Source organism: Marmota flaviventris, chromosome 17 (genome assembly GCF_047511675.1).
Source record: "Marmota flaviventris isolate mMarFla1 chromosome 17, mMarFla1.hap1, whole genome shotgun sequence".
Lineage (NCBI taxonomy): Eukaryota > Metazoa > Chordata > Mammalia > Rodentia > Sciuridae > Marmota > Marmota flaviventris.
The window spans coordinates 34,165,587-34,183,464 of NC_092514.1; the positions used below are offsets into that span (position 1 = coordinate 34,165,587).

General features: G+C 33.7%; 1 protein-coding gene across 1 annotated transcript in view; it reads right to left on the minus strand.

Annotated features, from left to right (window-relative positions):
- Taok1 (TAO kinase 1) overlaps positions 1-17,878 on the minus strand; it is a 132,776-nt gene that overhangs the window by 53,419 nt on the left and 61,479 nt on the right. The window contains exons 3-7 of the mRNA XM_027924423.2: positions 16,031-16,102; positions 12,215-12,316; positions 9,487-9,532; positions 8,858-8,954; positions 7,140-7,253 (exon numbers count right to left, since the gene is read on the minus strand). Of these exons, the coding sequence (XP_027780224.1) occupies positions 7,140-7,253; positions 8,858-8,954; positions 9,487-9,532; positions 12,215-12,316; positions 16,031-16,102 (431 nt within the window). The remainder of the gene's footprint in view (positions 1-7,139; positions 7,254-8,857; positions 8,955-9,486; positions 9,533-12,214; positions 12,317-16,030; positions 16,103-17,878) is intronic.

Genomic DNA, 17,878 nt, shown 5'->3' on the forward strand with positions numbered 1-17,878 from the left:
CATAATTACCAAGACTGAACAACCATAGTTTGTGACTCTTTCAAATACTGTTTCATGATAAAAAGTGGCTCCAACAACCTCAAAATTAATTTTATGTGTATCTTTTTTTTATTGTCTTTTTTCCCCTATAGTTTTATTGAGGTAAAATTGAAGTACAATAAAATGCACATATTTGAAGTATGCAATTTGATCAGTTTTGACACGTATGTAACCAATACAGTCAATATAAAAAGTACTTCCATTACTCTTTTTAAAATTTGAGATCATGCATACTATTTCCTGTATGATTTATTACATTAGAAATCAATCATCTTAAGATACATAGAATCCCACCCAGGTGTCAATTATTTCAAAATTAAATGGCACACTTATAAATATCTCAGGGGTCAAGGAAGAAAGCACATGAAAGTAAATAAAAAGGTGCTTTGAACTATGTGATAATAAAAGCTTAAAATATCAGGATCTCTGGGATGGAACAATACGCAGATGAACCTTTAAAGTACTTGTTTCAGAAAGAAGCTAGAATAACAATCAAATTATTTTCAAATGATGAAGTAGGAAGAAAGAAATAAGAGTAGGAGCAGAAATATGTAAAATAGAGAATAAATCATAGAGCCAAAATTTGATTAAAAATAAACTTAAATTTAATTGAGAAAAAAGCAAGAACACAAAAATTAATATCAATGGAAAGGGAGCAATCAAAATAACTCTACAGATGATGAAAATATAATAAGGCAATATTACAATTGTATGCCAATATGTGATAGCTTACATCACATGGGTCTATATTAGAGAAGGATCCATATGCTGCTGAGAAGAAAGTATATTCAGTCATTGATGGATGAATATTATATATACGTCTGTCAAGTCTAAATTATCAATTGTATTTTTTGCTTCATTATTTACTTTTTGTTTGGAGGATCTACCCCGTGGTGACAGAGGCAGGTGACATTGTCCCAGTATTATCTTGTTGTGGTCTATTTGTTGAAGTTGAGAAGGGTTTGATGTCTGTAGATGTTCCATTGTTTGGGGCACACATATTTCCAATTGTTGCCTTGTTGATGTATGGTTGCCTTAAACAGTATAAAATGGTCTTCTTTATCCATTATAACTTTGGCTTAGAGTCCATTTTATCTGATATAAATGGACTGCTTGTTTATGTGATCCATGTGAGTTATACGTTTTTTTCCCCATCCTTTCACCTTCAGTCTGTGAATGTCTTTGCCAATGAGCTGAGTCTCCTGGAGACAGCATATTGTAGGGTCTTGTTTCTTAATCCCATTTGCCAGTCTGAGTCTTTCGATTGATGAGTTTAAGCCATTAATGTTCATACTGAGATATGATTTGTACTCCTAGTCATTTGGGTTTATTTCTAGTTTTTACTTTGAATTAGTTCATCCTATCATTAAGTATTCCTTTAGTGTAATTCCTCCTTTTGCTGGTTTTCACTTTTTTTTTTTTTTCATTTCATCTTCATGGAGTATTTTGTTGAGAATGTTCTGTAGTACAGAATTTCTATTTGCAAATTATTTAACTTCTGTTTATCATGAAAGGTTTTTATTTCATCTTCAAATCTGAAACTTAATTTTACTAGATATAGGATTCTTGGTTGGCAGCCATTGTCTTTCAGAGCTGGGTATATGTTATTCCTGGATCTCCTAGCTTTGATGGTCTAGGCTGAGAAATTAGCTGAGATCCAAATTGGTTTCCCCCTATATATAATCTGATATTTTTCTCTCACATTAAAAATTCTATCCTTCAGGGTTATACAGTGGAGGGGGTAGAGAGAGAGGAGGGGAGGGGAGGGGAGAGGAGGGGAGGGGGGATGGTGGAGGATGGGAAAGGCAGCGGAGCACAACAGACACTAGTATGGCAATATGTAAATCAATGGATGTGTAACTGATGTGATTGTGCAATCTGTGTATGGGGTGAAGGTGGGAGTTCATAACCCACTTGAATCAAAGTGTGGAATATGATATGTCAAGAAATTTGTAATGTTTTGAACAACCAACAATAAAAAATTTAAAAAAAATAAAATAAAAATTCTATCCTTATTCTGTATGTTAGGCATATTCATTATAATGTGTCTTGGTGTGGGTCTGTTGTAATCATACATTGAGGGTCCTGTAAGTCTCCTGTATCTGACTTTCCATTTCATTCTTTAGGCTTGGGGATTTTCTTATATTATTTCATTGAAAAGGCTGTGCATTCCTTGGGTTTGTCATCTTCTCTCCATGGTCAACTCTATTTTCAAGATTATATACTTTGTCTTCATTACCTGAGGTTCTGTCTTACAAGTGGTCTAGACTATTGGTGATGCTTTCTATGGAATTTTTCCTTTGGTTTATTGTTTCCTTCATTTTTGAGAATTTCTACGTTTTCTATTTTTCCAGAATCTCTGACTCTTCATTGAAGTGATCTTCTACTTCATGCATTTTTCTAATGGATTTCATTTCCTTTTTTATTTTTTTTTAGATGTTGATGGACCTTTATTTTATTAATTTATTTATATGTGGTGATAAGAATCGAACCCAGTGCCTCACACATGCTAGGAAAGCGCTTTACCACCAAGCTCCAGCCCCTTGGTTTTATTTCTTATATTGTCCTTTACTTTGCAGATCAGTTTAACCATGTACATTCTAAACTCCTTCTCTGACACTTCTTACACTGTGGTGTTGATGGATTCTGTTATTGGAGTACCTTGATTTGTTTGGGGCAATTTGTTCTCTTGTTTTTCATGTTGTTTGTGTATTTTATCATTTAACAGTATGGATCTGAGGCAGTGGACCCTAGTGTCCCTGAAGGTTTCCAGTATTTCACTATTTAAGGGGAAACAAATAACAACAACCACCCCAAAAATATATGCAGCATTAAATCAAATAGTTCCTACAATGTCAATTATCACAACAAACAGAAATGATATGATCAGTTACTGCCTACAAAAACAGCAAGTTTGCAAAAGGGTTTAAAATTCCAAATGGTGGATAGAGAGAGAACAGAAGTAATACAGGATATAATAATTATGAGGAAGGAGGAGAGAAGTAGTAAAGAGTAAAAAAAGAGAGCAATACAGATTGGCTGTTAGCAGAAGAAAAGAGAATCAAGGGAAATAGGTAGGAGAAAAAAATATATATACATAAAGTAAAAATTAAAATATAAAACTAAAATATGCTAATCATAATCAAACACCCATTCATTTCTGGCTTCAAAAATGCCAAAAATGAGAGGAAAAAACAAATATGAATGTATGAATGTCCATGTACCATTAAGGTCACAATTAACAGAGAAAAAAAATAAAAGAAAAAAAAAAGATCTTGATGAAAAAAGAATTCTTTCCTTTGGAGTTCAAAAAATTCTCAGTTTCTCTTCTCATCAGTTTTAGGTGGGGTTGTCTGGAGCATGATTCTTCACCCTCTAGATTGCTGGAGTGAAAAAGATAATCCCATAGGTGGAATTCCTGGAGGCAGGGTTTACGCTTAGATTGGCTTCAGGCTCTTCCCCAAATACCAATTGGTCTGGAGATTTTAATCAGTGCACCTACAGTGCCCAGTACTTGCTGGTACACACTGGGAGACTATACCTCAGGGCTCTCAGGGTTCCACTTGTGTCGTGGGGGAGCCAATTCTTAATCCCCTATGTCATCTGTGGACTCCACATTTCAGGTTCAGTCTCTAAACAATCTCTCCTGTCCCTGCCTTTCTGAGTTCCCAGTCAGATGCATCTCTCCTAGCTGGTCCTGCAAGCAGTAAGACTGGAGGAGGACAGGTTGAGCCAAGTGGGTTTCCGTGACCAATTGTCCCGTGTAAACCTCTCTCCATGTTTGATTTTCTCCTGGTCACTTAAGGATACTCTATGTCTTGCAGTGTGTATTTACTGGGCCTGTATTTCATGACAAATTCAGGTTTGCCAGGAATTGGTCCCCTCAGCTGCAAAATGGTTCCTTCCTTAGTCCTCTGTATACCTCCTGGAGAGATGGCAGCTTCTATCCCCACATACAGATATTGTGCAGTGCATCTTTCAGGTTTGCTAGGCAATGTCCTTGATCTTTAAACACTCCATACCCAGCTTCAGACAGCTTCAGGCCTCCCAAAAATGCAGGTTTCTTTAATTCCCTTATCTTTCTGCTATGCTCACCGAAGAACCGATCTGGCTGGTACTTCCAGCCCTGCTGAGGCTGTGCTGCTGGAGATTTCTTCCTTATTTTATTATATCCAACCTCCTGAGTCCCCGATCTGCTTTGAATATCCAGTTTAAATATCAGTAAAGTCCCCCGCTTCTTTCTGTTAACCCACCTGGCTGAGAGTCTATCTGCATGCTTTCTTGGTTTTACTCCATGGATCAGCCACGAAAAAACTTCCTCCATTCCGCCATTTTGAGAACCTCTCTCTTATGTGTTTTTAAGTTTTAAAATGAAAACCAATTCATGTCTACAACTAGAATCTAATATTCTTTTGTGTGTCTACATATGCGGTACTATGGATTGAACCCAGGTACACTCTAACTCCCCAGCCTTTTTGTTTTTTAGATAGGGTCTTGTAAAGTTGCTTAGGGTCTCACTAAGTTGTAGCTGGCCTTGAATTTGTGATCCTCCTGCCTCAGCCTCCTGAGTCACTGGGATTATAGACATCCACTACCACACACGGCTAAGTCTAATATACTTAACACTTCATTTGTATTTGGTGTTAAGCACAGATGAACACCTAAAAGAGTTACTAACTACTTCAGTAAGATGGACTGCTATCCCCAGTATGTGTGTATGTGTGTCTAACAGTATAAACACCACGTTCTTATATTCCAAATACACTATATAAAAATTAACAAGTATGTTAATAAAGTAAACTTTCCATTATCAATAACTGGGTGTTTAATGAGTTTTCTTTAAAATATTTAATTAAGTTTAGGAAATTTCTAAATCAATCAAATTTCAAGAGTAATTTTTATATTTTTTTATTGAAGGACATTTCAGACCCTCTTTATCATCAAATATTCATCACCAATTTATAAAATGGGGAATTGTTAAGAAGTATTATTGGCTCAGAAAACTCACTAAACAGAGGATGAGGATTCTATATAGTATAGACTAACATCCTATACAAGCAGTGGTTTTCAAATTTTTTAATGTATTTGCCTCCTAGAATTTAAAAAAAATTTTTTCATCCCATTGTACATTTTGGGGTTGATATTTACATTTTATAAATTTCATTGTATACAAATATTGTATATTATAGGTGAGCTTTAAAGATACTTAAAACTTGGAGTTGCAGAATTGGTTTAGTTAATTCATTAAAAACACTGTCATATACAGCTGGGAGTGGTGGCACGTGCCTGTAATCCACGCTGTTCAGCAGTCTGAGGAAAGAAGATTGCAAATTCAAGGCCAGCCTGGGCAACTTAGCAAGACCCTAACTCAAAATAAAGAACAAAAAAGAGTTGGGACTCAGAATACCCCTGGGTTCTAATCCCAGAACACATATACACACACACACACAAAAAAAAAAAAAAAAAATTGCCATAAAACCTAATTAGCAAAGCTAACCTGAAGATCATATCAATTAGACAAATCAGAATCACTTTCTGTCATAAAGAGGTCCAACTTCATTTTTTGATGCAATTTAAACATTTTAATGTGAACTGGGGCTGTAGCTCAGTGGCAGAGCACTTGCCTAGTACGTATAAGGCATATATTAATTTTTTAAAAAATTTTTATGTATTCTCATAATCATCATCTCAGGTCCCAAATTCCATACTAGAAAGGAAGGAAGGAAAGGAGGGACAGAGGGGAAATAAGTTATTGGAAAGAAAGAAAATGTCAAGTAAAAGAAAAGAAAAAAGACAACTAGAAAGAGTGAGGGCTTTGCCATTAGTGTATGTCCTGACTCTTCATTATTTCTCATAGACGCCCAACATTCTCAAAATGTCTTTCCAGTATGCCTCTGAGGCTTTTACATCCCAGAGCAATGCATCATTATAATATTCAAAATAGGTAAGAAGTTTTTCCATTATAAAGTAGGAAACGGATGATTTAAAAGGCAGGCAAGAAAGAAGATGCAATGAATATAAAAAGGATACATATGGAAGTTAAAGATCTGAAAATTATTCCCTTCAAACTTTTTTTTAACAATATTTTTTTAGTTGTAGATGGACACAATATTTTTATTTATTTATTTTTTAAATGTGGTACTGAAGATGGAACACAGTGCCTCACACATGGGAGGCAAGCGCTCAACCACTGTGCTATAACCACAGTTCCTCCCTTCAAACTTTTGCTGACAGATACATTCTGCATTATTTACAGAAGAAATTAGGTGATGTCTAGGATTTCCTTAAAAATAACTGGGATGGGAAGAAATGGGAGTACACAAAGCAGAATTGGTAATGTTTGTTTGGTAATTGTTATATTAAAAAAGAAAATCAGGGTCTGGGATTGTGGCTCAGTGGTAGAGCACTTGTCTAATAAGTGTGAGGCACTGGGTTCAATCCTCAGTATCACATAAAAATAAATAAACAAAATAAAAGTTTGTGTACCTCTACAACTAAAAAAAAAAATAAAAAGAACATCATCATACTTTTGTCCACTTTTACATATATATCTGAAATCCTCCATGCTAATGAGTAAAAACAAAACACATCTAAGTCAAAATTCCAAATCAGCTGCCAGTCTTTGATGTTGTTGTTATTGTTGTTACCGGGGATTAAACCCTGGATTGTTTAACCACTTAGCCACATCCCCAGGCCTTTTTTGTATTTTATTTTTGAGACAAAGTCTTATTAAGTTGCTGAAGCCGGCTTTGAACTTGTGATCCTCCTGCCTCAGCCTCCCAAGGGGCTGGAATTACAGATGTGAGTCATTGCACCCAGCAGTTACCAGACTTTAAATACTATGTCTTAAATTTAAAGAAAGCATACAATTTACCATTTAGCATATCCACCTCCTACTCCACTTGAATTTTATTCACTTTTTTCACTCCCACACCCAATATTTGATAAAGATAGTAATAGGAAAGCAAATGTGGCATAGATGAAAAAACAAACAAACAAAAACATAAAAAGGGCAGCACTCTAAAATTAAGTATAATACTCAAAGTAAAAATGTCCAAAATGATATCTATGAGAATCAATACAGATAGAAACATTCTTACCAATATGGTGTTCCAACAAAAGAATTGGCAGGGGATGCCATGGAAGCAGATCCAAAATCAGCAAGCTTCACCTGGCCTGGTTCTGTCAGAAGGATATTTCCTGCTTTGATATCTCTGAGTTTAAGGAACACAGAAAATTAATTCGTCTTTTTTTCATTACATTGTGTTTAAAATGAAACAAATCAATTAAGAATTTTTAAAATGGAGATAATGAAATAAAAATAAGTGCTGGGATAACTCACAATTGTGATATCAAGATTAGATAACAAAAAATATAAAATTCAAAATATAGTAACTTTTCTAAAAGAGAAGATAAAAAGCAGTTTAAAAATGACAGACAGGTAACTGCAACATAGAGTCTATTTATCAAAAACAAACAATGGTTTTCAAAACAGAATTTAATTGGCTAATAACCCCTTCACAATGTGTAAGATTTCTGAGTATCCCGCTTATGCTTAAAAAAGGGAAAAAAGAACAAAAAAACTTATTCTCCAAACTTGTTTCTCTTTTTTTAAGAAGGTTTATTCATATCTTTTTCAAATTTCAATATAGTTCTCCTAACTCAAAGTGAAATAAATATTGAAACATATGGATAATGTATTATTAATGATCCCAAATTTACTTTCAAATTTATCTTTCTGAAACAGCAAACATACTATCCATCCAAATTAAGAAAATTATGGATAATTAAATGATGGGACTGCATTCCAACGGGCATGGGAACATACACTTAACCTTTCAACAATTGAAAAAGAGAAACTAAATTTCCAAGCACTTATTCATTCCTGAAGTATTATAATACATATAATACTAAGTGGATTTATTCTCCTTCCTCTTGTCACAGTGCATATAATAGCAAAAAAATCTATTTTCACTTTTTTTTTTTTTAAAGTGAGGAGTGTACTTTTTTCCTTTGTGCTAAGGAACTGAAACTGAGATCTTGTACACAGAGAACTACTTTTAAGTCGATAAAAAATCTAGTTCTAATTCTAACTCTTGTTAATCATGTTCTAATAAGTGCATTTCCTTTGAACTTTACTATTCTCTACTAAAAACATAATAATCTGTTAATTCACAGTGACCCTATTACCTAGTCTAATATGTACTACCTGATTCAAACAAATAATTTAAAATACTATTTTTTACCTAATACAGTCAAAACCAATTACAGTGCCAAAAATGCATTATAAAGTGGTTTAATTTCAAAATTACTATCTATTATCAAGGGCTAATGCTCAAAAGCAGTCTTTGTCCATGTCATGAAATCAACAGGAAAAATATAGCAGTATCAGTTACTAAGAAGACAAAAGATTTGCCAAGTTCTATCTCTAATATATTTGGCTTTTGCAAACTTTGGGAAATTATAGTCAAAAACTGGGGCATTGGCTTTTTTCATCTGTAAAAAGAAAAAGACTATCTGATCCCTAATATCTTTTCCATTTGCAAATTAAATGATTCTATAATTAAATTTCTACTGTAAGTCTACTAAGTGCATATACTTTAGAAGTCCCAGTAGTACAGGAGACAGAGATAAAAATTATCCTAAACAGAGAGATCAAATGTAGTACTGTTATTTTTAATTCATGGACAATCAACAAATGAGTTTATATAATTCTATTTGGCTATAACCAACAAACATGTCAGGGTTACCAAACTATATGGCTGATAAATCCAATAAGACAATTGCTTGTCACTGTGATAATTTTCAAAGCACTTACCTATGGATCATTGTATGAGAATGTAAGTAGGCTAATCCCTGGAGAGCACCATGTGTAATTGCTGCTATTTCCATTTCTTGTAATGGCTTTTTGTGAACTTAAAATTAAGAATGCATTTGAAAATAATTACTACACAGAAGTTTTTGTTTAAAAAAATAAACTTATATATCTGATATATGGGTAGTCTGACATTTAATAAGAGAAGTCTTATGATGCTAAAACAGTCTATTAACTTTATAACTGGTATACAGTTGTGCTAGCTATTGAAGTATAATTCTCAGCCAATATCCCTCATAGTTAAAAATATTAAAAAATTATTTGTTATTATAAAAAACAAAAGTAAAAAAGAAGTTTTCCATTTATTCTCACTTATCTTTGTTTTGAATGGAAGCTGAATGACAAAGAATCCAGAAAAATGCTTGCAAAGTCACAAGTGAAAACTTGTTTATTTTATACACTATGTAGTATTTATAAGGATAATATAACATACTGAGAACCTGGAGAGTTAAGAATTTTACTCTTTCTAGAAATTATTGTTTATTTTGTATTAACATTATTTAAATAATCTCTAACTGAACTATCATTTTAACTGTTAATGCTTTTAAAAAAAATAATCAAAGGAAACCTACCTTCTAATAAATCTGAAGCAGATCCTAAACAATATTCCATCACAAGCTACACAGGAAGAAAAATTACAAAAACATTAAAATATATAGAATTATTCCAGTGGAGATAAAATTAATTTGCCCAGATGTCCAAAAGATACTTTGAAGTAGAACAAACTAGGTATTGTTTACCTTAAAAAAGTACATGTAAGAAGACATGAATTGGTGTGAACATACTTTATATACAAACAGAGATATGAAAAATTGTGTTCTATATGTGTAATAAGAATTGTGATGGGGACTGGGGTTGTAGCTCAGTGGTAGAGCGCTCACCTAGCACATGTGAGGCACTGGGTTCAATCCTCAGCACCACATAAAAATAAAATAGAGACATTGTGTCCACCTACAACTAAAAAAATCAATATTAATAAAAAAAGAATTGTGATGCATTCGCTGTTATGTATTTAAAAAATAAAAGAATTAAAAAAAATAAGGGCTGGGATTGTGGCTTAGTGGTAGATCGCTCGTCTAGCATGTGCGAGGGCCTGGGTTCAATCCTCTGCACCACATAAAAATAAATAAACAAAATAAAGGTAAAAATAAAATAGTCTATTTAGACTTAAATAAATAAAAGTGGATAGAAATAAAAAATAGTTACACATTTATCAGTTTGTTAAATGCATATTAAATTAAGCTAATGAGGAGATAGTTGTCTTTTAATAATGTCAACATGTAATCACTTCTATAAGCTGTGCATTTCATATGCAATTACTAATTAAAATTAAAAAGTAATATAGATCTTCTGTTACTATTAGACTACAAAAACAAAACTGATTATTGGTAGGAGGTAGAAAACTCTGTTGGGGATGTGGGTCAGTGATAGAGCACTTGCCTAGCACGTGTAAGGCACTGGGTTCGATACTCAGCACCACATAAAAATAAGTAAATAAAATAAAGGTATTGTGTCCAACTTAAAAAAAAAAAAAGAAGAAAGGAAACTCTGTTCTCTGGAAATATATGTACAAAGCTTAGGTGACAACTTAGTTTGTCTCTTTGTTTTTTTGAGTTGGGTCTTACTATGTTGCCCAGATTGGTCTTGGAACTCCTGGGCTCAGCAATCCTCCCACCTCAGTCTCCAGAGTAGCTGGGACTACATGCATGCACCATCAAGCCCAATTCTAAATTATTTTATTTTTTAAAACCAAACACAGGGGCTGGGGATGTGGCTCAAGCAGTAGCGCGCTCGCCTGGCATGCGTGCGGCCCGGGTTCGATCCTCAGCACTACGAACAAAGATGTTGTGTCCGCCAAGAACTAAAAAATTCTCTCTCTTTTTAAAAAAAAAAACACAGAGAATCACTCTGTGCCAAGTATTTTAAATATATTAACCATTTTAATCCTCACAAAATCCTTTTAGTTAGGTCCTACTACCTCCTTGTTTTATAGATGGAGAAATTTGAAAGACATAGAGTCAGTCTGCCCAATGTTACTGCTTTTTCTTTAACCATGGACTCAGTTTTAGGAGTCACCACCACCAAAATCAAATTGAATAAAAATGTAAGTTGGGCGTGATGGTGCACATCTATAATCCCAATGACATGGGAAGCTGAGGCAGAAGGATCACAAATTCGAGGCCAACCTCAGCAACTCAGCAAGGCCCTAAGCAACTTAGTTGACGCCCTATCTCAAAAAATAAAAAGAAGTGGGGATGTGGCTCAGTGGTTAAGTGCCTCTGGGTTCAATCCTCACTTCCTGTACCAACAAACAAGTACAAAACATTACAAATCTAAGTATATTAAAATGATATTCAGCTGTAGCTTATTACTTATTCAAAATGAGGGGTAATTCTTATTTAAAATAAATTTAATCTCTCTTTAAAAATTCAGTTATTAGGGGCTAGGGCTGTAGCTCAGTGTAGAACGCTTGCCTCACATGTGTGAGGCACTGGGTTTGAGCCTCAGCACCACATTTAAAAAAAAAAATCAATAAACAAAGATATTGTATGTTCATCTACAGCTAAAAAAAAAAAGAAGGATTCACTTATTATACCTATACCACTATAGAATTATTATCATCCCACCTCAATGGTAACAGGGTAAAATTAAACTCCTTGTAACAAAATGTTTCAATTCTATACTTTTAGTATTATTCAGCCAAAGAATCATGATCAGTTCAAATTTCACCATAACACACAGAACTTCACCAAAATTATAATACATTTATGTTAAAAAGGATACATTAACTTTTTTGGGGGGTACCAGGGACTGAACTCAGAGGCACTAAACCACTGAGTCACATCCCCAGCCCTATTTTTTTATTTTATTTAGAGACAGGGTCTCACTGAGTTGCTAAGCACCTCGCTTTTGCTGAGGCTGGCTTTGAACTTGCAATTCTCCTACCTCAGCCTCTGGAGCTATTAGGATTACAGGCATGCGCCACCACGCCAGGCTAGGATACATTACTTTTATTTTTAAATTAACAGGACTGTTTTCACAATGTTTACATGGTATCATTGAAAGTATCAGAGGAAACTTTACCATATATATAGAAGTCATCTGAATTCTGGAGAAAATCTGCAGTAAACTTGCAAAAGTTCTATTATCTCTTATTGTCTATGAGTTCTAGAAAATGCTGCTTTTGCTAACACTTCAGGTGTTTGTTCATACCTTTTCACAATCAGTTCAAGACATTCAGAATTAATTCATTCTAAACCAAAACCAATGAAAATTACAACAAGGAGGACAGATACCAACCCATGCTGTGTGTTCACGTAAATAGCAGCCTTTGTATTCTATACTGTTGGGATGTTTTATTCTTTGTAGAAATTTGACTTCTTTAATAATATCTTGCCATTTCTGTGGGGAGAAAAAAGAAATAAGGGAAAAGATATGAACAGTTTGTTTTCCTAAGAAAGCTATAGGAAAAAAAGCTTGATTTATGCTGTTTAGATGAAATGTCAAAATAAAAATTTAAAATAAATTATATGATAGTTTACAATGTAATTGCATAATTTACAAAATTATTTCATTTGTGATAGTTCACACACTATCAAGCATGTGATGATAATTATGTAACACATTTAGTAATTTTTTTTCCCAAAAGAAAAATCAGTATTATGCACATACCACTGTAGAATTACTACCACATCAATTACCCAATGACCGCTTTTTAATTTTATTTTTCAGTTGTAGTTGGACACAATACCTTTATTTTATTTATTTTTATGTGCTGCTGAGGTTAGAACCCAGGGCCTTGCACATGCTAGGAAAGCACTCTACCACTAAGCCACATCCCCAGCATCCCCCACTTTTTAAAAATATTTTTTATGAATATTTTTTAGTTGTAGATGAACACAGTATCTTTATTTATTTTTATGGGGTGCTGAGAATCGAATTCAGTGCCTCACACATGTGAGGCAAGAGCTTTACCACTGAGCTACAGCCTCAGACCCTCCCCAGCACCCACTTTTTAAATTTACATACCATAAAGTTCATCTATTGTGTTTTCTGACTTATTTCCTCTAAATGTTAGGGTTAATCTTTTTTTCGTTCTTAATTCAAATGAAATAATTTCTCTGAAATTTAAGTTCCTAAACGCATATTCTAAAATGCTAATGGAATTAGTTATTGTATAGGCAAGTTCACAGAAAAGCAACAGTATGAAAACCTTTTCCTACACATTTTGCGAAGAGCCTTCCTCACTAATATCTACCAGGAAATACAGGTAAACTCTTGACTTTATACGTGCCAGGCAAGTGCACTACCACTGAGCCCCAGGGCCCTAGCCCCAGCCCCATCCCCATGTGACACATACTTTTAATCAAAACAATTCAAGATGGGGCTGGGGATATGGCTCAAGCGGTAACGTGCTTGCCTGGCATGCACAGGGTGCTGGGTTCGATCCTCAGCACCACATAAAAATAAAATAAAGATGTTGTGTCCACAGAAAACTGAAAAAAAATAAAATAAAAAAATAACAATTCAGGAGGCTAATTCGGGAGGATCACAAATTGGAGACCAGCCCCGGCAACTTAGTGAAACTGTCTTAAATAGCTAGGAATATACCTCAGTGGTAGAATGCTTGCCTAAAATACATAAGGTTCCTAGGTTCAACTCCCAGAATTGCAAAAAACAAACAAACAAAAGAAATAAGGCCTTGGATCCATATGCAGAAATTTTAGAGGTCTAGTAGGTATGAAATGGGAACTAGGAATCTGTTTTTTGTTCTTGTTTTGGTTTTTTTGAAGATTTACTGCTGATTAGGACTATATAATTAAGGGCAGGGAAAGTAGTATAATAGGAAACTTTAAGAAATGTTTTATACTAGATTTAATATCATATCTCTGATGTTATTTCACAAGCACACAACCAAATACACAAAATATTTTCAATGTTTTATACAATAAAACATTGAAACATGATTTATGCTGTTTAGATGAAATGTCAAAATAAAAATTTAAAATAAATTATATGATATAGTTTACAACGTACTACAATATATTATAAAATACTAACTTCAGAAAACCTATTTTATGAACTTTAAATTTTAAATTTGAATACTCTGGGAGACAGAGTCTTATAAATTATATTCCTCTAATGAAAAAACTTTCATAAAAGAAACTAATATTATATGTTATAGATGATGCTATAAATGAACTTTTTTGTTCTAGGTATGACTAATCAATTATTAGACTTAAGTATAATCAACAGCCCATGATAGCTAGTTCTAAAGTTATTTTATACAATAATGAATAAAATTAAACCTGCAAGAAATATTAGGAGTTTTTAAGAGATCAAAATGATGAACCATGATATAATCCTAACAATATTATCATACCCACAAATTATGATCATCATAAAAACATGATTCACCATAAATTAGATTCCAAAAAGTATAAAACCAAAATCTTTAGAACAGATCCAGCAATTCTACTTCTGGGCATATACCCGAAATAACTAAAAGTAAGGATGCAAAAGAAATATTTTACATTCATAGCAACATTATTCATAATAGCCAAGGGCTGGAAGCAACCCAAGTATCCATTTATAGATGATACGAATATAAATGTGAGGTGTGAGTGTGTGTACAGATAGAAAGGCTAATATATTGATATGAGATACACATACAATGGAGTATTTTTCAGTCTTCAAAAGGGCATGATGCATGCTACATGACATAAGTTAGTCACAAAAGAACAAATACTAAATGATTCCATGTACAGAATTAAAGAACAAACAAGGCTCATCGTTGGAGAAAATGCCCGTTTATTGAGGAACAGCTCTGCATATTTATAGAGCCAGGGGTGGTTTGACAGTTATAACAGAATGGTTTTAACAGTTGGCATGGGGTGCTTTCTGACTGGTAGGTAAGGATCATGTGAGCCAGCAGGGCTAATCTGATTGGTGGGTAAGGATCATGTGAACCAGCAGGGTTCACCATTGTACGGCTCTTCTGGGGGATGGGGAGAATAGTCTTTGGAGCTGGGGCGACTCCCAATACAGAATACCTACAGTACTCAAATTCATAAGAGAAAGGAAAAATAGAATGGTAGTTGGTAGGGGCTGGGGAATGGAGAATTATTCTTTAATAAATATAGAGTTTCAGTTTGGGAAAATGAAAAAGTTTTGGAGAAGTATAGTAATAATGGTGGCAAAATAATATGAATATATTTAATGCTACTGAACTGTACATTTATAAATGTTTAAGATGGCAAGTTTTGTTATGCGTATTTCATCATAATTAAAATCTTTAAAATTTTTTTAAATTAAACACTCTCAGAATTTTAGATTTAAAAAGTAGATTATGAGGAGCTGGGGTTATAGCTCAGTGGTATAGCACTTGCCTCACATGTGCAAGTCAATAGGTTCAATACTCAGCACCACATATAAATAAATGAACAGAAATAAGGTCCAACAACAACTAAAAAAATAAATTCATGAAAAAGTAGATTATGAGCTGGTGATACAGTTCTGAGGTATAGAATTTGCCTAGCATGTATGAAGCCCAGGGTTGAATTCCCAGAACCACGAGAGAGAGAGAGAGAGAGAGAGATTATATTTTGTAAACAAATTTAGAATAAAAAAGAATCAGAATAGTAGTAACCTAAAAACAGAGGACACAAGTTGGGAGGGCTTTGGGGCTGCCATTAAAATTTTGTTCTGGCCAGACGTTAATACTTAAATAAGAAAAATTCATTCAGGTAAAATGTAAGATTTGCACATATTTATTTTATTGCTGTTATTGTTTTTTTTGGGGGGGGGGGCAGTACTGGGGCACTTGACCACTGAGCCCATTCCCAGCCCTATTTTATATTTTAATTAGAGACAGGGTCTCATTGAGTTGTTTAGGCGCCTTGCTTTTTTTTGCTGAGGCTATCATTGAACTCTCGAACCTCCTGCCTCAGCCTCCAGAGCTGTTGGGATTACAGGTATGCACTACCACGCCCAGCTTGTACACTTTTGTATATATTATACATTAAAATTCCTAAAAGAGTTCCAACCTTTTGTCTCCAATTAAAAATAGTATTTCATTCCCTAACATATAAATAAAAATGTACATATTTAACCTACCTCTGTAGACTGCTTTCCACTATAAGACATTTTCTTGATGGCCACCACTTCATTGGTACGCACATCCCGTGCCTTCAAAAAAAGAATTTTAAAAGGATCATTGTAAAAATCAATAAATTTAATCTGAGCAAACATTTCTTTGAGAATAAAAGCATTTATAAACAACTATGTCAAAAAGGACATCAAAACTCCTTTAAGTGGGAGAAGAAATAAGGAGATGTAAAGTCAAAGAATGGAAAATAGAAAATATTTAAGATATGCAACAAGTCTAAAAACCTAATTGTAATATGAAAATTAATATTAATAAAATTGTATTATATTGTGAACTTCTGTTAAATAAGTAGGTTATAGCTGCTTTGTCACACACAAAAAGTAAGTGAAATGGGGCTGGGATTGTGGCTCAGTGGTAGAGCACTTGCTTAGCATGTGTGAGGCCTTGGGTTCAAGTCTTAGCACCACATAAAAATAAAATAAAAATCCATTTACAACTAAAATAAATATATATATTTTTAAAAAAGGTAAGATGACAGACATGTTAAGCTACTTCATTTCAGTCCACTTCACTGTTTCCAAGTATCTGATAAGTTTATAAACCTCAAATATACACAATAAAATGAACTAAAACCCTTCCTTTTAAACAACATTTGAAAAATAACAACAAATAATAACATCAAAACTCATAAAATTATCCAGGTGCTAGTATTTTGGAAAGAAAAATAAACAACCTATAACCTAGTTGAGAGGAAAAGGTAAACAGAGTAATATTATAAATAAAGAGACAAAACAAGACTAGTATTTATAGGTATGAAATGGACAACTTTCTAGGCAAGAATACATTATTAATACTGGTCTAAAGAATAAAACACAAGTAAAACAATGGTGAAAGATTAAAAAGACGACAAAATGAATCAATTACCTTTAAAACAGTCTTTAATGGAAAAAAGTGTTACCAGGGGAACTTTTCAGGTGAGGGGGAAGAAAAGAAAAGCTATCCCATTAATTTTACAAAGGTAGTATACCCTATAATGCCTATAAGGCACTAAAACCTTATGAACAGCACAAAATGGAAAGTTAAGTACCAATTTCATTTGTAAATTTTACAAAACCAATTTTATGGGGCATGAAAAGAACTTCTTTTTTTTCCCTGGCATGGTGGGGAGGAGGGTGTGGGGGTAGAACTCAGGGAAACTCAACCACTGAACCACATTCCCAGCCCTATTTTGTATTTCATTAGAGACAAGGTCTCACTGAGTTGCTTAGCACGTCACTGTTGCTGAGGCTGGCTTTGCACTCTCAATCCTCCTGCCTCAGTCTCCTGAGCCTGGTGAAAAGAACTTTTCATTTGGATAACATATACAATCACAGAAATGCAAAAGATATGATGCTACAAAAATATTTAATAATTTTCCACAATTTTTTTAAAAATCAAAGAGGAAAACACATGTAAACTTTCAATAAATGCTGGAAGCACAGGAAAAGCCTAATTCTAAATGTAGTAAATTCCTCAAACATAATAAATCATATCTATTGAAACCAATTGCTAATCAGGATCAAGAGTCCTAAAATGCTATCATAATGATGATTTAACAATGGTGCAGAAATTCTGAACAAATAAAAAAGCATAACAGAAGCATTATAATTGACTCTTTAGCAAAAGGGCAAACTCATTATGTATGAATGAAATAATATATAACATTAAGAAGACACAAAAGAATAACTGCTAAATATTTCATTTTATTTAATATCTTTATTTTTATTCATTTATTTTTATGTGGTGCTGAGGATTGAACTCAGGGCCTCACACCTGCGAGCAAGTGCTCTACCACTGAGCTACAGCCTCAGCTCACT